The sequence below is a fragment of the Zonotrichia albicollis genome, chromosome 1 (genome assembly GCF_047830755.1).
Source record: "Zonotrichia albicollis isolate bZonAlb1 chromosome 1, bZonAlb1.hap1, whole genome shotgun sequence".
Lineage (NCBI taxonomy): Eukaryota > Metazoa > Chordata > Aves > Passeriformes > Passerellidae > Zonotrichia > Zonotrichia albicollis.
In genome coordinates, this window is record NC_133819.1 from 71,423,888 (window position 1) to 71,448,826 (window position 24,939).

The 24,939-nt window shown below is 38.1% G+C and overlaps 1 protein-coding gene across 1 annotated transcript in view; it reads right to left on the minus strand.

Moving 5' to 3' along the window:
- Positions 1 to 24,939, minus strand: part of GMDS (GDP-mannose 4,6-dehydratase) — a 408,288-nt gene that overhangs the window by 254,383 nt on the left and 128,966 nt on the right. Inside the window, exon 5 of the mRNA XM_005481685.4 lies at positions 412 to 604. Within this exon, the coding sequence (XP_005481742.1) occupies positions 412 to 604 (193 nt within the window). The remainder of the gene's footprint in view (positions 1 to 411; positions 605 to 24,939) is intronic.

Here is a 24,939-nt window from a genome sequence, read left to right on the forward strand (position 1 = left end):
AAGTGTTTCAAATTTCATACGAGTTCACGAAGAAGATGTGAGCTCTTGGGAATCTTTTGTTTAGGCAAAAAAAAAAAAAAAAAAAGAAAAGAAATGAAACTTTATCACTTCAGTGGTACCTCACAACCCTTTGTGAAGGAGCAGTCACCCTACCCTCCCTTCCTCAAGAGCTATTCACCTCTGAGCTGAATGAACAAGGCCTTGTGAAGTGAGATGCTAATTTCCAACCCCCAGGCAATGGCAGCAAATACTTTTTATATAGTAATTCATAAAGGTATGCCTCTCAACATGTCTAGTCACTTTAGCTCTATCATCATTCTAATCTCACATCCAAATGACTTCAGCCCTGAGACATGAGCAGGGAGAACAGACAGACACTACACACACACACACACCATCAGCGCTCCTCACCATAAGGCGATCTTGGGTAAAAAGGGGTGGTCTCCTTTTGCGGGATTTCTTGCACTTTTCCAAAAAGTTCACTGGTGGAGGCTTGGTAAAACTTCACAGAGTTGATAAGGCCACAGGTCTTAATAGCATCTAGGAGCCGTAAAGTGCCAACCCCATCAACGTCAGCAGTATATTCGGCTAGGTCGAAAGAAATCTTGGGGAGAAAAAGAAATAAAAACCCACTGATTTTACTAGGGCAACAGAACATGCCAAAATCATGTACAACCAACCAAAGCAATACATCACTTGCCACAGATGATCTAGACATTTCTGTACAGAGTAGATACACAGTTTACAAAAGTACCCTCAAAGGATTTCTAAGAATAAATAAGTAGTTCCATAAATAGCTGCACCAAATGACTGGTGTTCCCTGGGATTATTTTCCCACGTGAAGTAAGGGGTAAGCCTCCCCATGGTGGGAACATTATCAGGCCCTCTCTTATCGCCACAGCTGCCAGTTTCCACAACAGTCACTTGAGCTTGATATCTTTGACACACTTGAATTTGGTTATAATTGCCCAAAATATATTTTTAAAAAGTAATAGGACAGAGAGCATGACAGCACCAACATGTAAAACCCCACCTCCTTCCCACAAACTTTAAATAAGGTCCAAGGTGTTGCAATTTAAACAAACATCAAATTTCAGAGACGAATAGAAATACCTGCTATCAAATGAGACTCCCAGCGCTATCTGACCAAGGTGTACCAGAGCTGTGGTTTTTGCACAGAGCTTAGAGAGATCATTAAATGTGACTGCAAAGGGTTGGAGGTATGAAAAATACCCTGACATCTCCAGCTGACATATCTTCAAGGTATGATAATAAAGTCATGCCCACTGGTGGGCCAAGATTCCTTTTTCTCTCCCCACTCCAGTATTTATAGTTGCTTTTACAATCAGTTTGTCTTGTGGCTTATGCCACAATCGGTGCTCAAGTCTAAGGTTCCACACTGTTTCAAAAACCCATTAATTATTTTCTTTGCACTTACAGAAGAAGACAAAAAAAAACATCTGGAAAAAGTAAGCTGAAGTTAAGAGGTGTGTTGTGACCAGTTCAATCTGAAGACAGGAAGAAACATGCTCAGAAGGGAGCTCACTCTTTTTTTTTTTTGGAGCTACAGGCTGTTTTTTTGAAGGTTCCAACAAATTTCCTGGACTCTGAAGAATTTTTTCCCACCAGTGTCCATCCCAGCAGCATGTTCCTCCTTCCTTCTACATCCTCTCCCGTACTCAGGGATTTTGCTTATGCTAGTTTTTGAAAAAAAGTTCCCTGTTTATACTGCCAATGTTATAAAAAGTAAAGGTGAATGGGCTTTTAGGGCAGTCTCCTTCATGGCCCTGACCCAAAGAATTATTCTACCTATGTCCCCTCTGGCTGATTCAGACTGATATCACTCTATTCATTCCTCCTGTTTAGCCATTTCCCCTATTCAGTAACCACTGGAGGTTTAAGGCTTATTTACACAGCAGATGGAAAAAAGAAATTGATTAATTTGCATTTTCATTTATGGTTAATTTAATACAGGCATGAAATGATCTAAATTGTGTTACTGTGCTCCAAAATAAAAAGGTTCACACACAGTTTTGAGCTGAAATAGGTAAAGATATGAACAAAACCAAACCTTCATTTTCCTCTTTTTTAACCAAAAGAGAAAAAATCACAAAAGGCAACTTGATACTTTGTTTTATTAACCTGGTATGACCCAGCTGAAATTGAGCACCGATCTACCAAGAAAGGCTGTGCTTTTTTTGTTTTAATCCATTTGGCACAAAGATGACAGCCACTTAAGTCTCTCAACTTCAGTGTCAGAGTAACTCTTACGAAAGCATCTTAATGAGTAGATGGTACAGTCAATAATGTACTAACCAACATAAAACACATAATAACTGTTGAAGAATCCAGTAATTCACCTCTATTAAGGCATTGTTTCCAACAAATAACCTACTAAAAACGTCACCCTGAAATGCAAATCATTGCTTCTTTGCATCAAAAGAGGCAGTCTAGGAGATTCCAGATTATAAAACTCTTAAACCAAAGGGAGCAATGAGGCCACAGCAGCAGCAGCCCTGGGAAATGCTCTCTCTGGCTGGTGCAGAGAGCAATTTCACAAGAGATGGTTTTCCCTATTGCCTGATGAATGACCTCAGTCCTCACCTTCAGAAAACACTCCCTGGGGTGTGAGGTAATTGTGCCCCCATGCTGACTGGGTCTGAGTGTCCCGAAGCAGAAACCACCAGTTCAGTGTCTGTTTTGTAATGCAGACTGCTGTTCACCAGGGTCAGGACTCGGACCACTAAATACATTTCATTTTCGAGTGCAGGTTAGACAAAAATGGTATTCAGGAAAATGGTAAAAATGGTTTTATCCACTAAAACATCCAACACCAAGAACTCTGGACTCTTAAGAGACCCTTTGGAAGACAGGAGCAGCTATATTGCAAATACAGATAAAAGCAACCCAAATTTTACTTTTATTCTAATTCAAAGTTAAAAATGCAAAAGGGTTTAAAAATACTAAGTATTAATTGATTTAGGGTACAGCAAGGATAAAATATAATTACAACATAATTCCCTCTTCTTATACACTGTATTTTGTTCAAGACTAGCAGAAATACCAAAAAAAAGGAAAAAAGAAAAAAAAAAAAAACAAACCAAACAAAAAACCCAGACAAGGGCTTCATTAAGAGGGATGTGCAAGAGAAAACAAAATGCATGCATAGCACACAAAAAAGAACTGAGTTATAGAAACCAAATATAGAGCCAGATTCCATAGAGATTACTCTTACAAATATTCTTCACTGAGCTCTGTGGGACTACCTGAAAGCATAAAAATTTCATGGATATTCCTGTAAAGATAGGTGTATAAAGGCTAAAACCAAGTCATACCTTATGAAAGATTAAGCAATTATCCAGTAGGAAAAAAGAGCTGAGCTAATACCTAGACATGAGAGTTTTCAAGCTGCCTAATTTATGACAACTTTCTTAAGTTTCTGAATTAGAAAGATTGTCTTCCTCTACACCCATAAAGACAGCAGTGAGTCAGAGCAGAAAACATAAGAGAGATGCTCTTGATCATGCTTTGGAGAACCTATTATAGACACTGATTTTTTAATTGAGCTACATAGGACAGATGCTCCATTCTTTCCCCAAAAATCCAAAGCTATCTCTTACTCTCAACAAGAGAGTAAGACCTGCAACAACAACTTGTTTTGAAGGAAGCATGGAGTTTTTGTAATGGCTGGACTAAGGAAAAGAAGATTCTTTACCTGGCAGAAAATTTAAATGTGAAAGTTTTCTCACCAGGTATTGAAGTAATGGATCCAACACTCTGGCCTTTTTGGACAGGTTTTGTGCCAAAGGGAAATCATGGAATACAATCAAACAGAAATTGTCTTGAAACACACGAGTCTGAGTGACCTTGGCACTTTGTACTTCCCAAGTACCAAGAGGACACCATGCTTTTGCAGCTGTCATTATTGATCTCTGGAGATACCATAAAAGTGTATTTTTCAGATATATCTATTTACTCTATTCAGTGGATAGTGATAAGTGTGTCATTACAAGAGGACAAAGAACAATAAGGAGACACTTGACAAAAGTACTTCAAGTTACAGGTTTCCAGGTTCTGAACACCCTGCAGAATTTTCTCAAAAAATACTAGAAAGCAAATGGACTCCTTATGTACATGGGAATTCTACATACTGAGTATCTTCTTTGGTGTATTCATCCCTAATATAGTACATTTCAAACACAGACAAGAAAAAATTTCCACAGCAAGTCTTATAGGATGATAAAATTTTCCCAAGAAAAAGCATGTTAGCAGGTTTCATAAATTATAACACTTCTGTAAGCACAGGACACAATATGAATACACTGTACCACATTATGTCTCTTCCTTCATGTGGCTACAATAAGAATGAGTTTTGTGAACTAGTTTCTACCTTTTGAATTTGAACTCTTGTGTTCCCCTCTCCCATTTATTTCTCTTTATAATCAATAGATTCAATCTCTACAAGAGATATTAATTTAATAGAGCAATACTTTAAATAAAATGTTTCCCAACTGATCATTCAAAACCAAGCTTAGCAAGGTCTTCAACAAGATTTAAAATCTTACTGAAAAGTATCTAAATGAAAACATATGGGTCTTACCCTCCACAAGACCACATTCCTATCATGTCTATAAGCACTATATACAAGACTGTAGACTTAATAATATTTGCTTTTGACCAATGTGTTGTTGTCAGCAATGGTGATACTCTGAAAGTTATCAATTTAGTGCACACATAGTTTTGACTTTGTGAGACTCTTCATCTCTGCTTTGTCATTTGGAAGAATCCAAAAGACAAGCTGTGATCATATTATTAGTTTTCTATTAAAAAAAAAAAAAAAAGCATATGCTAGCAGAATGTGCTTCAATTCTCTATGGAAGGAATATAAATAATTATTTGAAATTTCATCTCTTCCTTACAGTCTTCTCAGTTTCAGAAGATGGGATTTCTGGAAGGTTGGTGTAATAAGAGGGAAGCTTATGCGAAGCCCCAGGAGGAAACAGGAGAGTATAAATGCAAATTATTATTCTTTCACTGTAAAAGGAGAAGTGGCTAACCTAACTATAACATCAATTTAAGTACCACTGCTCTTTTGAAAAAGCCTATGGTATATTCTTTAGGTTTATCAAAGGAGAAGATATGTGTATCAGGTCATTAAAAATGGTTTACGCCAGAAAAGCAAATAACAAAGCAGAAAAACTACTCAGAAATGTTTCAACTCTCACAAGTTTCACAGTGGTTACTGTTTTGCATTCTTTAAAATCAATTCTGTTTGCTTTGAATATTCAGTGTGCCTTCCACTGCCAATAAAAACCACTGGGATCACTTACATCATCTCAGTAAACAAGCTGCTCAATCCCTAGGAACAGGCATGTAAAGCATAAGATTCCAGTTGCTAAATCTAATACAGACTATGGGCCAAGAATTCCTGTAAAGTCCTAACAAACTGAAAAAAATATTAGGGATTTTAGGAAATATAAATATCTGGGGGAGCTGAGCTCTGTAAAGGAGATGGGAAAGAAAATGTCAGGGAAGCTTCTAAGAGAATGTGACAATTCCTCTTCCCCCCAGCCTCTTAACTAAATGAATGTTTGTCCTCTCACCCAATTAAAAAAAAAAACAAATTGAAAGATACAAAATCCCCCAAACAATTACATATTTTGCTATACAGAAAAATAATAAATTCAATAGCTCTGAACTGCCTATTACTTAGCAAAATTCTTGATATCTTAAAGCCCTATTCAATTTCTTAGCTAAACAGAAACAGACTTAAAAAAGTAGTGACTGAAATTCTGTATAAAATGACCATGGCCTTTGTAGATTTATCTTCTTTCCCATTTATTTCCTTGTTCTCTCATTAGCAAGACAAAAAAAAAAAAAAGTGATCTGTATAAAATTAGAGTATTTGGACAACATGATTAGAAGTGGAGAACTAGCAAAGAAAAGATTTTATCAGTGGAAGCAGAAGTCAACATTGTTTCCTAAAATTTACGTTAGCTTAAGACATTCACAATATTGCTGCAGCAAGAGAGCTTGGGTAATGTGGATTTTCAAGTTATTTGAGATGAAAAGGAATAAGCAGTTCAGCTGATAAAACCAGTGCTCATTCTTCCACTTCTGTACATTGCTTCCATTTTGGTCCTATGGTGGAGTTTCACTGTGGCTCTGTCCCACTCTGTGCTGCAGGCTGTGTGACTGGAGAGACTTCCTGAAGTGGTAAAAGTTTGGCTTTGACATCAGTGAGCCAGTATTTCACCTTCACCTCTAACCGTGAAGGCCCAAAACAAAGTACAAAAATAACCTTTTTACTGTTTGGGGATTTAAGTGATCCTTGATGATCTTCAGGTTCTGTAAAAACTTCCTTTGTGCAACTGAAATAGTCAGTGATCAGGATCAAGAGGCCCCCTAACATATTCCACAGCGTATGTAAATACAGCAATTTCTCATGGCTCGACTTGGGTAAGACTTCCTTATAACTCTCCACCAGGTTAACTTCAAGTTCTTGATGCAAACATATTGAAATAATCTTTAAAGAGAAATAACTTGGCTTTATTAATATAGGTCCCTTTTTCCCTTCTTAGGAGCAAAAACAACTACATGGTTTTTGTTAGGTGGAAAAGAGAAAAAATAAAATTAACCCAAAGAGAATAAGCATGGAGAAATACTCCTTGAGTAGGTAAAGTTTCATATTTATCTGGCCTACTATCAGTAGGGGTTGAAAGTTGAATTCATTATTCAGTTTCCTTAGCAAGTGATTCCTTCCTGGCAAACTGCAGGTGCAGTTGTAAATTGAACTCTCAAGGTCATCATGTTCACCTTTGCCTCTAAAGGTGAACGTGCCTCTAAAGCAGCCTGCTGCCTTATGTCTGAGCAGCTAAGAGCTATAGAAGAATTACCAGCTCCTTATTATTTTCAAAATTTTGATGCCCACAACCCTTCAATTGGAATACCCCTTCTCCATTTAAAAAAAAACAGTCTCCTACAACTTGTACAGTTGTCTTGACTATTGGATTCAAAGGTATGTTTGGACCAGATCTCCAATAGAAGTAATTTGCAAATTGTTTACTCTTCTGCTTATTGCCTATCTGCTGTAGTGAATCAAGAGAATTTAACAGACTGGATTAAAAGGGAATTTGCCCAGAGACAGGTCAAAAGACAATGGGCACAAGTTGGAACATGTGAAATTACAATTAGATATCAGGAAAAAGAAAGAAAGTTCACAACATGGCTGGTCTCACACTGCAACAGGTTGTGCAGAGAGGCTTTGACATCTCCATCTGTAGCATCTCCAGCCTTGAAGATACTCAAAACTCAATCAGACATCACTCTGAGCCACCTGCTCTAAGCTGGTCCTGCTTTGTGAAAAGATCCAGTCCAGATGACATTCAGTCACTGCTGCCAAACTCCATTATTGCACAGCTTTAAGAGAGGGAGATGGGATTACAGCAGTGCGTTTCAATCTTCAAACATGCAGCAGCATCCAAGGAGCAGAGCATGGATGTACAGTGTGCAAGAACGAGGCCTGGCCTTGCAAAAAACCAGTGATTTCTACTAGAAAAGTAGAGAGTTATTCACAGCAGCTTTTTGGAGACATGCAGTTCAGCTTGCAATTCATCATATGTCCTCCACAGAAGAGCTTCAGATAGAGGAATGCTCAGATCTGATAGTAAAAAAATACCAAAGCGGAGGAGGAAAAGGAGGAGGGATATCACAGTACATGAGATTCAGTATGGCCATAAACCTTTGTCACAAAAATGTGACCTCCCCATTAGTTTTGCTTATCTTCTCATCCATTTGTTATTAATTTGATGGAACTGGGGAGTTGTCAGGGTTATGTGATGCAAGGGATTTATCTTGCAGAACAATCTCTGACCCACTGTTCTAAGTCTTCAGTTTCAAATTACAGAGATTAGAAAAGAAGCTTTTAAAAAAGCAGCATTGATTCTTTATTCATTCTCATGATTTTGTTCAGGGATAGCTTCAACAATATACACACACACCCAAACTTTTAAGCACATGCCACATGCAGCAAAGTCAGGATGGGTTTCAATGTTTCAAATATTGTAGTTTCTATAGCTAATGACACTGTAATACCCTAAAAGCTTTCTTACATACTGAAGTCCAGCTGTGCCAGAAGCTTTAAATGCTATTTAATAGAAAGACAAAAAGGGGCAACTTGCAGAGTCACTAGAGAACATTCAAAGGGAGATGTAAAAAGATAGCCAATTCATTTTGTTTTATATGTACCAGGGGAATAGAGAGCTATGAATAACATCCATGCAGGGAATGCAGTCACTTCCAAAGAACTGGCACCATTCTTACTCACTTTCACATATAAGTACATTAATTTAAAACATACAGGTTATTTAAAACTCTAACATGACAACTATATTATAGTTCTGGGAGGCTTTTTTACTTCTGAAGCTATTTTGAAAACTTTCATCCTCACTTCCTTGATGCTTTCAGAACACATTGAAAGATGCTTTTCACAGTAGTGATAAAAGCATCATCACAAGAAAAAAAGAAAGAAATAAAAAACCCCAACCCCTAGAAAGAGCAATCAAACCTTCACCATCTATCTGCTTTATGATTTTGGTAGACTTTCAATGGATGGCTAGATCGACATTGAATAAAGCAATAATCCAGCATGGCAAAGCTTTGTTAACAACAGTCTCTCTTCTCTTTGCCTTCCTGGCCCACAAGACTTCAGAACACAGCTTAACACAATGGACCCTCCCAAATATTGACAGAACTCTGTATTGTCTAGGAGCCAGAATTAATCCAAAACTTTGCAAATGATGACCTCGCCTGACTCTCTTGTACCTTCTGCAAATGCATAAGGTAAAACATCCCTAAGTTTATGGGGCTGGTCAGAAGTTCTGCTTTTCAACCAGAGAAAAGCTATGTTTTCAGCAATTGTTATCACTGAAGATTACTTCCCAGAATGCCATTCTTTATTTCAAATGCCACTGTTAAAGAAAGCTTAAAAGCAGTTTAAAATTCAGCTTCTCAGATACCACCAATGTATCAAAAATACTTCTCCCTTCATGACAAAATAAAATTTTTCATAAATGGAGTTGGCATATTTTATTATGGAGTAGAGTCTTCTTACCTTAAGGGCATTTGATCTGGAAAAAAATGTACTGAAGCGATGCAGATCCTTTGTAGAGTCTCTTAAAATTATTTTGAAAAACTTGAGGAAAACTTGCTAAAAATTAATAAAGTTTTTCTTTAAGAAAAAAAATTGTTTGCTAATTTTCCCTCCTGTCCACCCATTATCTACCTTATTCATTATCTGCCCAGTTCTCCAAGTTATACTTTTAATTATTTGGCATGGCTTTCTGTCCAATATACAACTAGTAACTGATGCAGCACAGCTCATGATAAAAAGATGAGAAAAAACCACTGACTGCTGTAAAGTCCTAAAATTCATTCTGACCAAGCTGTGTACACTTTGAACGAAGCAACTGTAGAGATATGACATATACTTCATTAAAAAAAGAAACAAAACACTTTCTACAATGATTAACAAAAGCTTTTAGCTTTTACTCTATGGAAATATCTGTGATTTTTAATTTTGTTAAATTTTCTCCTCCTCTGAACAAGAATTGCTACCTGCTTCCTAACAGCTAACTAAGGGGTGAAGGAGCTTCCCTGTTTCACAGAGATGCTCTAAGAAAAAAAAATACTTACATCAGTGTGCATGTATTACTCATTTATGAGACCATAAACCCAATCAGAGAGACTGCCCATGAATACGGGCCCAGACAGGGGCCAAGACACAGCCACCAAGTCCGTGCCAGAAAACAAGTTCCCATTTCACTGTGGAGCTGAGGTAATGCTGTCTGGAAGCACTCAAACCATACAAGATAAAGCAACTTATCTTTGCTGTCTCTTATTGTCAGCTACTCAAAAACCATCACAATCCCAGCCTGAGGGCAGAGAGGGACCTCAGCTCTGACCACAGCTCGTGGTACTTCACTTGAGGAGGAGCTTTCATAACAGGACTTCAGGGAGACAAATGAGAACATGAGTTTTTGAGGGAATGAATAAGTGCACACACACACACAGAGGAAAAAGTGATGGCTTCTTGTCTTGGGCACAACAGGGAAATGGTGGAATCACACATTTAAATGATGTATGGACGTGGCATCTGGGGACACATTTTAGTGGTGAAGATGGCAGTGTTAGATTAGGGCTTCAACTCAATCTTAGATTTCTTTTCCAGCCTTAACAGCACAGTGACTCCATCTATGGAACAACCCCTGCCTTGAAGTACCCAGGGAGGGGAGTTCAGAGCTCAGAGCCCAACACCTGCATCTGAGTGGCAAAAGAGTTCTAAGTACTCCATCTCAGAAGGCAAATGATGCCTGCCCCATTTTGCACTCAGTTTACTCTTAAAATAGTAAAACCACACTTTTACAATGGTAAAAGTGCCACAGAAACACATTTTCTAAATAAACACTATCACTTAAGTCCTATTCTCGTCCAATCACTTTCCTCAGTAAGTCCATATTCTCCCCTTTATTTGCCATCACTTACAACACTTCTTTTAGGATTACATCTCCAGAGACCTAGTTCTCCTTTCTGGTTTGCCATGAATCAATTAAAAACAACATAACTCTTCTTTAGCTAGAATTTTTTCAGGATAACTCAGACTTCTATGCAATTAATGCCCAAGCCTTTTCTTTTTTCAATTTTACTGCATGTGCATTAAGAATTAAATTGGGATGGCTAATTGCATGGTGCAAATTTGGATGGGTAGGTATGTACTGACAAAAGTCAGGCTCCCATAGCTGCCACCTTCCCTGCTTCAGCACCTCATCACGAATGACTGGACTGGGAAAGTTAATAAACATGCAACAGCATGTCAAGAAATAAGTCACCAGGGTTTGGCTTTTTCAATTTTCTTTTTTTGAGGAGGGCAAATAATTGCCTTTTCTTCCAATGCATAAGGTCATCTTCTGTGAAATTTCACTCTGAAATCTAACTCAAAGAAAGGACAACAATTCCAAAACCCAGCAGCATTCTTTTCCTTTTACTTCTTCTTGGGAACAGCTACTTAAAGATACTTAAAAACATTCTTTAACTAAATAAAAGAGTTTGAGGTTTACACCAGCCCTGAAACAAAACCACTGAATCCTTCAAATTTATTAAAATTGCAACCAACAAACCAAACAAAACCACCCACACCCCTTGAAATGCTAAAGTGGGGGAACCCTAGCAGAGGAGCACTAATGCTCTAATGCCTGTAGTGCACGTACAGGCACTACATATGATTAATTTTAAAATATGGGTATTAATAGCATCCACAAATACAGTAGCCGATGATGGCTTTGTTGTGAGTGATGTAATAAACCTGTAGAAACTGCTTTCAGTAAACTCAGTGTGTAATTACATACCTCAAAAGTGGACTGTGATAGTTCTTCATCCTGTCTAGGAAGCTACTGGAGTGGAATACCCTTTATTATTCCTATTTTTAGTGCTCAGATTTTAATGTGGTTACAGTACTTTGAAAACCTACAAGCCCTATATCTTCTCCAGTTGCATCCTTTCAAGGAGAACACTGCTGTTTTCTGTGTGACAGTGAGCACTCTGAACTCCAAGGCGATCCCCCACATAAAATGTTCTACTTAATCACCTGATCTGTCTTAAAAGGATGTGGGTGGCTGGCTAGGAAGAACCCTATGGGATGAAACCTGAGAACATGTGTCTCAACAGGTATGTGGAGGTAAGGGGGAAACGGCCAAGGGGCAGAGAGCTTAAAGGGATGAGACCCTTCTGGCTAAACTTTATTGAACAAGCAGGATGATACTCTCAGAAAATAAATCAGCTTGTTATTTTTTCTGCTAGTATTCCCTTTGCCCTACTTTATTCTTCCATTTATTATGGACTACTAAAGCCTCTTCACTACAACTCTTGGGAAACAATGTATAGGCATAAATTTTAAAAGGCAGCTTTGGCACTCATGAGCCATGGTGATCATAAATCAAAGCTGAACATTGCAACTGATTTGTATACTGTAACCCACAGCCTTAACCTCAGCCCTGTTTTTCACCTATCTCTTGGATTCTGACACAGAGAAAAGGACTAGGAATAACAGCTGCTCTTCACTTGAACATTAAGGTAAAATAATCCGTTCGTGAAAAAGGAATATGGTAGTCAACTAATCACAAAAACTCAACAAGTTGTGAGTTTTCTCTCTAGCCCCTAAGAACAAACACTCTATTTCTTTATTGCCCCTGACTGTGCTCTAAAGCAACATTGCAGTTTTGGTCTCTAGCCATGCTAGAAGGGACAAAACACCATACTGACCTCTACAATAAAGTGCTTCTCTTCATCTATACTGTGGGGTGGCACTTGAGGTGCCAGAAAAGAGCCTCTCAGAGCAGCTTTGAGTAAGACTTGACTAATGTATAAAAAGCTTTGTCAGCTTTCAAAGTGAACTTGGCAGCCTCATGATGAGGCATCTTGGAAAACCACTGTGGAAGACAAGATCAACTTGCCAAAATGTACTGAACAAGTCATTGGACACGATCAGTGGAAACATCAAATTTGACAAATAAGGTGAAGTCTGTAAAATTGCGAAGGATTGCACTTTAGTTTTAAAAAATGTATGGCTCAGGCAGATGCCACATCCCTATTGTATGCAAATATCTTATTTCAATTAGCACTTTTCAATCAAGCTTTCTCTTTTTTGAATGACTCATGAATATCTCAGTCAAGAAATGGCAGGATCACAAGCACATGCCAACAGGGTGCAGTTATCTCAAGATAGATGTGGAAGGAGTCATGTAAATCTATCTCAGGATTTTTTTCAACCTGTCTTCCCTTCCAAACACATTATCTCTACATGCCTGCAAGCCTCTATAAAACAGCATAGTCATTTTCCATGTCCTTCCAAGCCAGCCAGTATTCACAAGTATTTAATTGAAACTAAAAAAGTTGTGTTTCCAGAGCTTGTCTGTCAGGCAAGAAAAAAATCTAGTTCAGTCTGTAAGTTTTATCACACAGTATTAAGCCAAAGAAGATGTCATGATACTAACTTGCCCACTAAATGCACATACAAAAAATGGAAGCCTTTAGAGCTTCTACAGAGCACTTGAGAGAGCCCTGCTGCACAGGCAGTGATTATCCATGAGGGAAACGTGCTGAATAGCTGTGAAGTACGGCTGGATGAAAATATACCGCAAGTTAAGATCCGTGATTGCACACAACCCTGACATCATCTAAGAATGCTACGTCTCGTGGCTGCAGTAGGAGTTTTAGCTAATTTCCACTGTGCTGACCCCAAGCTGCTCTGGGGCCTTGAGCATCCTCATCTGGGTTGCAAAAAGTTCTGTCAAGGAACCACAAAACACGGGGAGAAACAAACTGGTGCTGCCTGTTTGCCAGAGAAACAGAGGAAACTTCTAAAGTGTCATATGGGAGTCTGGAAACATTAGTTAATTTTTGATCCTGTGTCATTAGTATACCAAGGAAGCTGGGCTGGGAAGGCTGAAAAATGTAAGTAGTGAATGGTGATGAAAAATTCTATAATTGGTAAAAAATTAAAAAGTTTTGGCATGAAAGCAAAACCTCAGCAAGTGTTTCACTTTCCACTCCTATAGATTTTAACACCTCTTATGTTGCAAGAGTACTCTCTCCACACACAAATTTAAGCTGATATTAACTGCAGTTGCATCTGAAAGTATGTATTTTTCATACCAGTTAGGTTCTAGGCAGTAATCCTTTTCTCAGAAACTCTAAGATTTAAATGAAGTCATCGTTGCTAAGTGCACTAGTCAGCCATATATCATGTTCTCAGAAGTACAAAGAGTACTCAAGGGTGAGTTTCTTATGATAATGTATGATTTCTGCATTAAATACAGAACCACCATTATACAATTTTAGCATCTTGCCAACTTTTTTTTTTTTTTTTTTTTTTTTTTTTGAGAAGGAGTAGGAGGGAGAAATAAGGAGGTTAAATGGAACTGGAACAGTACTGTTTGTACCCTGGTGAATATTAGGGAAATGATAAATGATCCCTAGGCACACAGACTGATTTATGTAATAAAAAGTAAAATACCGTGGGGTGGAGCCTTCGTGTGAAAATCTCATCCTTGGACAGCTAAAAGGTATGAAATGCACCCAAGTGTCTCAAACCCCTCAGGGTTGCAATTAACTCATGATAACCACACCCGCAAGAACTGTCTCCTTTGCTCCTCTATTGGGTGGGAGGAAAAGGAAAGGGAAAGGGGAGCAATCTTTCATTTTTCATACTGCATTTCTGAGTATGAAAAATGAAAGATTGATAGTTTACATTCGTGAACACTTTAAAATCAAATTGTTAAGATTTTTTATTTTTGCTATTTAACTTTATATTTTGCTATTTATTTTGCTATTAGCATGAGTAAAGAGACACCACATCTCATTTCAGTATGAAAATGGAAAAAATAGGTAAAGAAAAGCCTATAAAGCAAATACACATTAAAAAAATCCACATATATGCATAAACCAAACTTGTTAATAGCTTGCAGTTAATGGGATTAATAAACACAATACAGTAATGTGATTAATAAACACAACAAACAAAATGTGATTAAACCTCATTCTGCAAAGACTAAATCTCAGAAAATTCAAATAGACTGTGCTATCCCTAAATCAGCAACACAGCTTGACAATCCCACCTGCACTCACCTACAAATTTCTTTTTCTGGTGCTAGAAGACACCATTAGAGAGTACTGAAGTCATACTCTCCAAATTACCTTGTAAAAGTCTGAACACTTCCTAAAAAATTAAGGGAATAATGTTAGGAAGTGTTTTATTGAGGAAAAAAGTGAGACTCAAACCAACCTATATTTCTCAGCTGTACTGGCCATACAGACAATCCTCAGATTCAGGTAAACAGACTTGGCCAATATGTACCTAACTCAAATTAACTGGTATCTACTTAAATCTTTGCTGTCTGGAAATGAGGAGGCATATTTTTTTTATGCTATAAGATTGCCAAATTTATGAAGAAAACTAAGCTACTATGCTTGTAAAGCGTAGTGATATATCAGCCTAGTAATATATTTACAAGGCATTTTTATTCTGCAGAAAGAGGAAGAAAACAATGAATTTTCTTCCTGAGGTGAGAGAACACACAGATATTCAATTCCCTTTACTGAACTGATACTACTGGCTCTCTGTACAACAAGAGCAAATATTGTGCAATGTATCATCACAGGAACTTGCCATAGACAGGTATGAGATCAAATTAGATACCATGCCAAAATTACAGCAGTCTGATCCTAGGAGTCTTGCATTACCCCAACTCTGCCCCAAGACTTTAGTTCCCATTGACATTTAACAACCACCACCACTTTTGAAATTATAGCTTCCCACAAAAATTCCAAATTCAAACTCCATCCAATTAATGTATTTATATGAAATTCAGCATCTGGAAAATTAGCACGCCCTTAAAATTGTATGTAAAGACATTTCAGCATGCAGTATAGCAAATATATAATGCATTTCAGAATTCTGTTTCAAATATTTTTTATTTTCTTCTTCCCTAGAAATCATAAAACTGAAGCTGTTTAAGAAGCAGATTTGATGCAACAGTTGCTCTAAAATGCACATCCTTAACAGTATAAGGTTTAGCTCAGATTCTTTGTCTCTTTAAAATCTGCAAATTCATCCTCAAAACCTCCCTCAGCTTAAAATTATTCTGCCTACATTGGGAAATCTCACCTAACCTTAAAAATATAGACAATTTTACAGTTCAAGACAGCAAAGGGAGGGATAACAAAAAGTTTTTAGCTGTCACATTATTTTTCTCACATTTCCCTTAGCTATTCATCAAATCCTTGAATGAAGTCTTTCACTGTAGCTGAACTATGACTTCATGATGTTTCTTCTATTGTTACAAGAGGGAATGACTGCCTTGACAAGGAGGGGCTGAGCTTTTAAAACGAAATAGGTATTTCTAACACAATGAGTCTACAGTTCATCCATCATCCATTCACAGCCCTGTCTTAATGAGGAAAGTATGTGATGTGCTCTGTGGTAAAGATGAACTAAAAATTTCACAGCTGGCAAGCCTGAGGTACTGTTTCTCAGTAAAGACTGAGGCCACATACAGAGAAACTGATTGACTGCTCACCAGGTTTTTCTTTTTCCCTTCTCACTTTACTGCCTCAGTCTTGAACTTTATAGAAACCTGTTAAATACAGGAATTCAAATTTTATTATTTAATTTTTTCTTCAAAATTGTATCAAAATACCCACAGAACCATGGAACAAGCTGAGTTGGAAGGGACCCACAAGGATTATTGAGTCCAACTCCCAGCCCTGCACATACCCAAGAGTCACACCAATTCATACATTTAAAATTAGGGTTTGGAATAATTTACCATATTCCACTATAATCTGAAAAAATTAGATTCAATCTGAAAAAAAGACTCAATTTGAACTTATTACAAAATTCCAGTTATGATGCATGAAAATGTCTTTCATCTCCCTTTCTTTGCAATCTCAGATAGCATTTCTGGTCTTGGAACAAAAGACTGCAGATATTGTCTTTGATAAACAGCTCCAAATCTGTCAGCATGTTGTTCAGACTGCAACTCCTCTTTAAAAGTCTATATTCATATGCAATATGCTAGGAAACAATAGCTCAACAAGCTCAAATTTCTTTAAAATTTATTATCTGTCTTATACTTTATGTATCTTTACCTGCAGGCTTTTACTGAAAAACAAACAAATGATGTAAATATAAATAACCTCATCTTAACCAGGGCTAATTTTAAACCTCAAGTGTATACAGGTTGAGCAAAGTTGAGAAGTTCCCCATGGACACAAGGATTCATCCTGGGGGAGCTGATAGTTGGGTCAGGATCCAAGTTCTTGAGAATTCACCTTTCTAAGGAGAACACCATCACCAAAAATGTGACATATACTGTCATATCGTCACATATGATCATAAAAGCTTAACTACATACAATCAGTATTGTTGCATATTTTTAAATTGCTGTGGTAATCTACCCTCCCAAACCCATAATCCTCCCTCAAATTAGAGAAATTAGTCAAGCTGGATCCAAAGCCTGGAGTCATTAGATCACGTTTTGGCAGAACTTGACACTCCAAAGCTGGTTGGGCACACAACCAGCTCTATGTATTGACAGGATACTGCCAGCCACGTTTCAGAAACTCAGTGGTGAGAGTAAGACTCCTATACATAAGTGGGATATGAAAAATGCATACAATTACATGAGCAGGAGTACTTGCTGGAGTGTAACCTTACCATAACAATTCACACACTGAATTGCACAACAATTAAGGAGTTCCTCCACATCAGGGTAAGGAGAACCATCAGATGCCTTGAATTGCAGCATGCACCCCAGAGAGGGTGGAAATAGGACAATAGCAAGGATTTTATTAATAGGTATGAAATGGGCAAACTCCACATGACTTTACCCTCCCATGCCTCAAGAAACAGTCTTTCCTATTGCTTTATTCAAGTCCTGAGAATTAAGAAAATACAATGCTGTAATGTTTCACACCAGTCTGTCTTGGCAGCCCGTTGTGCTCTGGCTGTGGAAGTGTCTGCTTTCAAGCCCTAAGCTCTCGCAGCAATTATCCTGCTCTCAGACTAAACCTACAGAGCATATTTCAAAAGAAGCTACATCTAAACAGAGGGAATTCAACAGTGATCAATGTCCCACGGGCCTCGGTGGCAATAAACTATTTACTGCCTTAACCTTTCAAGTCTGCACAAGCGGGGAGAGCCCTGTGATGAATTGGCTGAAGCGTTTGGTTGTGAGCGGAGCAGCCGCCGCTGCTTCAGATCATCTGTCCAGCAACAGCCCTGCAAACGCCAGAGACAGTGCCTTCTCATCCCTCTTGGGGCTCCACTGCCCAGTTTCTGCCAACTTCCACTGTGTCCACCACCCCTAATGGAGCAATTTGGGAAAATAAAGCACATCAAAAGGCTGGGCATGATCCTAATCATCTTTGTATTGCCCACGCGGTTATTACCTTACAGAAGACGTAACATAGAGAGGATATCAAAGCACACTCAGCAGACTTGAGGCTGCAGTAGCTGATTTAGATCTGCTTCCCCCCCTCTTCCAAGATTGCCAAAATAAATTGAAAGGGGAAAAAAAAAATCAACCCCTATTGCATTAGTGTTGTTGTCACCAAGGCTTTCCCACCACCCTGCTTGCTGAAATACAGTAAGATAAAATAATCCATTACAGATGGCTGAAGACACCTAAGCCTTGGAAAAGTACTTTTGGAAAGGCTGTCTTTACAGAAGCTAAGAGTTACTTTTTATAATAGCAAATGGAATTACTTTGCCTGTAACTTAAATGCTCTTTTATCGTAGTTGTCTTGGTAATTCTGGGATTATTAGGATAGGCTTTTAAAAATAGTGAGACCTCTGTAGGCCTTCTGTTTTTACAGTTTCAGAAGAATTTGATTTCTAACACCATTACCTGGAAATAAACCAGGTGATCACCACCTTGTCCTTCCAGGTGAGACATCTTAAGGTGTATTTTTCTCTTTATGGAGCGTTATATATATGTGTGAAATTTGTGTGGGCTAAGATACTACATATACACACTACAGTTAATTCAGGTATTCCAAATAATCAAAGGAAATATAAAATAAGTTTTGTGTTTTGAATTTCCATATAAAAGTTGGAGATACAATTTTAATTTTTAATTTAATTTATGAAGGAAATAAGATTGCTTGGTTGTTTTGTTGGGTGTTTTTTATTGTTAAACACTTCAGTGTTTATAACTCAAATGCTTTAGTTGAAGTGTGCTAGTGTAACCAGAAACTCCAAAACCAGCCTAATTTCATACAGAGCAAAACATAAAAAATATAACTGGAATTATTTAAGCCTTTGGATGAAAAATTGAAAGAAGCATCAGCTATTCTGACTGACATATGCATAAATCCAAGGAAAATATGACTACTGAAGAAGAAACACATTTTTGCTGCTGTATTTACTAACTTCAGAAGCAACAATTATACACATATAGTTAATATTACCTAGAATTCTCCTTTTTCTTGTATAACCAAGTCCCATATAACACAGGCCATATGACTTCACTCAGTGATTCTTATACCAAGCCTGTATAAATAGCCAGTAGTTATTTATATCTCCTAGGCAAGTGTCCAATCTTGATTTAAGGACTGCTAGAAATGGAGAATCTTTCACTTCCTTTGGTAAGCCGCTCAAATGCTAATTGTCCTCACTTAAAAAAATTTGCACCTCTTCTCTAATTTGAGTTTGTTTAACTTTAGTTTTCAGCACTGGATCTCCAAATAATTGCCTGTGAGGTTAAGCACCCAGTAATACCAAACATCCTATTCCCTGTGTGAGCAGGATCAAATAGCTGCTTCACATTTGCTTTAATGAGGTAACTCTAGTGGCCTCCTAATGTCATTTACCAGCAAGACTCTATTCCAGGCCCAGAATCACTTTTGTATTTGCTCTGAATTGTTTCCTATTCTCAGCATATTCTGGAAAAGCATTCCTGGAAAGCAGAAGACCTGAGGTGTTCTCATATTAAGTTATATAAGTGATATTGACTCCTTATTTCTACTCAGTAGCATCCTGTCAAGGTATCAGCTTTGCTGCTTTTCTGGCACAACACTGCCCTGTGCGTAGTCCAGCACTCACTGCAACTTCTGAATTCTTCTGCAGATCTTACCATTCAGCAAACAAAGCTCTTCCCTTCCTCTGATGTGACTAAACTGCTTTCAGAGACAGAAATGCCCAGTCCTGCAGTGGAGGGATCTTGGCTAATGCTGGACCCTAATGAGCTCCTCACAGATACACCTTGGGTGCACATTCCCAAAACCTTTTCCTAGACTAAAAATTCTATCTTACCCAGTGCACTTACCTTTCTCAACCCGAGTCACAAGAGACATTAAACTAGTTTGATTAAACCTTTTTTTAATTTGAAAACTTAGAAAAAGCAATTGATTCTATCTGCAAGCTGAAAAGCAACTCAAAAGTTTACAGTAAGTTACTAAGGAAAAAAACCCGCTAGATTTGTGAGTGACCAATCTATTTGGAAGACTGATAACCTGTTTGAAAAGAAAGAGATAGAACCAGGGTATCTCAGAGTATGTGAGAATAACTAAATAGGAAGTGTCTCAGTATTATGTTATAATTCAGCCTCATTGCAAATAAGTAATTTCTTTGATGACACCAGAAAATTTTCAGACTGATGGCTAATGATTCCTCAGCACACATCTTAAAAAAAGAGTTATAAGGTTTTCCAGTTGTGGGTATAGGGAGTGGGAAGGTCTGGTTAGTGCAACTAGAAGTGTTGTTTTTCTAGGGTTTCCATGAGGGAAACTGGGTAACTTGAAGGAGTGTATTTTTCTGTTTTGTTTAATCAAATGATATGTTGGGAAACTGCATTGTTCATTTAAATTTGTGACCTGAGCAGATCTTTTAAAAAGGCATTTCCTACACTTTAACTCTGCATTAAAGACAGGTGTACATTGGTACGTGGGAAATCTCTGAAAATGGACCTTGAGCTCAGGACCTCAGGATGTACCACAGAGCAGCAGAGACTTGCACAGCTGCAGGTGGAAAGCCCAGTTTCCAGGTGTTCATGATCCCGTTCATGGCACAGATCTTGAGCAGAAGCCAAAGGTACATCACTGTAGCCACCTGAGCTTTGCCACAAAAAAGCTGTGAGAGGGAACTAAGTCCTTGCTGTGGCTCCCAAAAAAGGCAAATTTGACAGAAATAAGACCCCAGCAAAGACAGCTGCCTGAGACTAACCTCTCTGTCTTGGCTCTGTTGGCATCAAATAATCATCCACTCACCAGCAGAAGCACTTTCAAACCTCTGGAGCTTATTTGCCAGATTAAGCTACAATGATGAAGATGGTTTACTTCATCAGCATCTTTATTGAATTAGTGACCTCACTTGGATTGATCCAGAATGAAAGCAGGGGAAAACCCAGATGAAGCAAACAAGCTGACCCCTCCTCCCAGGCTTTTGTCACACACTCCGGTATTTATCTCCTGAGTCACATCACAATAGGCCTCCATCTAGGTCAAAAGGAAAAAGTAGATTAATAGCCCTGAAGCTCCTGAACTTCATTAAGTTTGTCTCAATGCCTTATAAGACCAAAACATTCACTAAATCTACACGAAATCCTGTTTAAGCAAGTCAAGTTTTACTACGGTTTATGTCAAGTCTTCTGTGTCTATTCCAATTTCATTTGCAGAGAAAAACACACTGGAAGTAGTTTTTTTTTTATGTTGCAAGGCTGTCATTAGATAATTTAAAAGCAAATGAAAGGTCTTCCCAAGCACAGGACACTTCTCTCTTGTACTGATGAGTTCCTCCTTTCATTTGCATCAGTTTCATTTGCTTCCATGTCTCTGCCAACATCATAGGATATGCTTTTTGCTTAACTTCATTATACCAGTTCAGTGATTTACCACTCCACATAAAAGAAAAAAAGGAAAAAAAAAAAAGGATAAAAAGAAAAAAGTGTTTGAAAGCATAATGAAATGCACTTAATTTCCGAGTTAATGAGAGGAAAGAGCTCTCCTAAACAGAGACAGTCATCTCAGTTTGTTAGGAACAGAAAAATAAGTCATAAGAAATGCTCCTTTGGCTCATTATGAGACCAAGCATTGTAGGAGTGAAATAATAAAAAATTTGTTTTCTCCTTGTTGGCTTTTTTCCTCTGGCATGAAGGGATCTGGAGAACACAAATGAAGTAAACTTCGGAATTCCTGTAATGTGGCCAAAAAGCATTAAAGCAGTTGTTTTATATGTACATATACACACAGGACCTTAATTCTAATTTACAGAAAGCAACAGCACACCACCTTTAGGGTACATGGTAGAATAAACCCTAGGGAGAATGTACAGACACACACACCTATTTGCATGCGAGCACACTAGCATCCCACAAACACATCCAATTTGTCATATTCTGATACCTGCACAAGTCAAAGAATTAATATGTGTGAATCTGGTAAAAATTATTTTTAAGATTTTTCAATGGTATTGTCTATCAATTTTTCACAATCTTTTACCAGGTTAAATAGGAAAACAAACATGTTAACAGCAATTTTTTTCAAACCATAATATGTATTGAAAAATATAGAATACCTATTGAACCATTAAAATTACACCATCTAATGGAAAACTTTAATAAACTTATTCACAGCGTTTTTTTCACATCCTTCTTTAAAAAATACAATTTCAATTAATGGCGATTAGCCTCTAAGTATTGGAGCATTTTCTTGTGGAAACAATCTCTTTCCACAAATAAACCAAAGGGAGCAGAGAGAACCAGACTTAACATACCAGTTTCCACAAGCTCTAACAACATTCAATATCTGTTTTGGGCTTTAAATATTGAGATATCTAAGAATACATAATGACCATGTTCCAAAAGCAGCAGGCAAGTTCCATTAGCTCAGAGAAAATAAGAGCATCTTTACATAAATTCAAACACCATTTTTTTTGGCACCACAAGACAGGAAAAACACATTATGTGATGAGTAGGTGTTTAATTGCTCCAGTGCTTTGACTAGATCTGTATAAATACAACTTGTATTGTCATATAGAGTGTGAACAATAATTTATAAAGAGTTTCCTAAGCTATATTAGGAAAGCACATTACACATTAATAGGCAAGCTAGGCTATACATATCAAAGAGAAGAAGAGAGTAATTTGTCACTTTCCAACAGGTGCTAAAAGCCAAACAACAGAATGATACCTGCTGTACTCTGAAACATGCCCATTTTCCTCAAGCAATACCTGCCTGCCCAAAGAACCCACCCCAACTCTCCCAAGAGGCAAAGCCTCCTGTTGCAAAGATGAGAAGCAGTGTAGCAGTCTGGTACAGACACCTGCTGACCTGTTCTTGCCTTCCAACACCATGTGAAGGTCATACAAGCCTCACCCAAAATCCTGCACCCACAGAGAAGTCAAAAGAGGAACATAAAGCACCTGAGGTTTGTATTTTATAGCACAAGTTCATGGAAGTGTCCTTTTGTTCTTTCAATATCTGCAGAGTCCCTTGGCGTTTCAACTGTGTATATAAGTATCACTTTCCTTTGCTTGATGTAAAGGCACACTGTTTTGGTTGACATATACCAAGATTTTAAATATACAGCCCTGGAGGTCATAAAATTTGGCAGCAGCTATTCTCACAGTGTTATGGCAAGCCCCAGTACTCATATGTCAGGTACTGTTAACACCATTTCTCACAAAACAGTTCCAAGGTTAACCTGAAAATCTGAAGAAAAAAGGGAGGCACAGAAATGGAATAACTGGCAAACTTCAGTAGAGGAGAGAAGAAAAGTGTATGCTGACTGAGACATTTACAGGCATATATTCCTTTATTTCAAGATGAGAAAAGTGTTTCAGGGACGTCTTAAAAAAGAATTTTTTATGGTTTTTCTCCTGAACTGCCTGCTTTTCTGAAGCATTAAAGTGAAGGTTATTACTCAGACCCTCTGGCAGTGCTGATGCTCGCAGAGAAAGGAGGCGAGGCACGGATGCCACAGTACAAAACCCTTTGCAGAAGGAGGCCTGATCCAAAGTTTGGAAGCCAAGAAAATCTTGCTCCCGACCTCACGGCTTGTTGGATCAGGCCCAGGGAGTGCACAAGTGAACAGCCTGTTCCACTGGCTCCAGGCACAGAGGGGAAGCCGCACACACATAAAATAGTGCTGTGATATGGCTGCAAAAACCCCAGGAATAATCACATAAGAAGTTACTTCAAGAAATGGTCAAGAAGGAGCTTTGTCTTGAGGTTCTGGGAAGATTTCTGACACTGAAGTAATTGCTGTATTTTAAGCAATAAAGCACTGTTTAACTGTTATTGTATCTTCAGCACAATCTACAAGACAGTTCTTTTTCTGCACTTGGCTATAATCTGCAACACATTCTACAACTGCATGGGGAAAAATAACTGCTTAACACTTATTTGAGGACATGTGTGTACTCCAAAGCTTTAAAAAGCTGTGTTTTTTATGGTTTCTAGAGCACAAGAAGAAAGCACTGACAAAAGCTTTCACATTTTTTCCGTGTTTCCATTAAAAAAAAAAAAAGAAAGAGAAGCACGTTCATTGAGGGGGGCTCTGTGTGAGCCTGCAGCAGTGAGAACTACCACAGTGATCCAGATGGAAAATGCATCTCAGTCTCCATGCTGCTCTTACAGGTTTTGACTTGCTGAAGGTGGGTGGGCAGAACTTGGAGAATTTGGCACCTGCATGGCCAGAGTCTGTAAAGTTAGCAATTTGGCTGCACTGATGATGAGGAATGTTGAATGGCATTGTGACCAAAAACGACTGCCTAGGTCAGGCACATACACATGCAGCTTTTTCCTATATTCTGTACATCCTACGTGGTTTCTAAGGGGTCCAAATACCAGAGGAAATAAGTGCTTATCTGTCAAAGAGTCAGGAAAACAGAACAACAAAGGTGGAAGGGATTTAAAAAAAATTCTTTTGCTGTCCTACCCCCAACTGAGACAAGCTTGATGCTTCCTCTTACTCCCAGCTGTTCCTAGTGCATTTGGCTTTAATCAGGTGCAGGGCAGGAACTCAACATCCTGTTGCCTTGCTCTGATTAGGAGGAGTCAAATTCTACAAATTGGCAGATTTCTCCTTTTAGTGTTCCTTATTTGATGAATCATTTGTTTTAAAGTATTTGGAAAGGGCCATTACAGAGGCAGTGGACCCAGCTTGTTGCTGCTTCCAAGTCTATTTATAACTGCAGCTCTAAGGAGTTCGAGCAGACTGCAGATTCTTCTCCTTAACAGCCAGAAAGAACCATCCTGTGAAAGCAGTGGCACAGGCACCCCTAAGTGGCAACATGCTCATGAAAACAAACAGAAATGTGATCAGGAGCTGTATCTTTGAGGTTAATGATATTCCCTTCAATGTCCATTCTGAAATAATGTCAGATG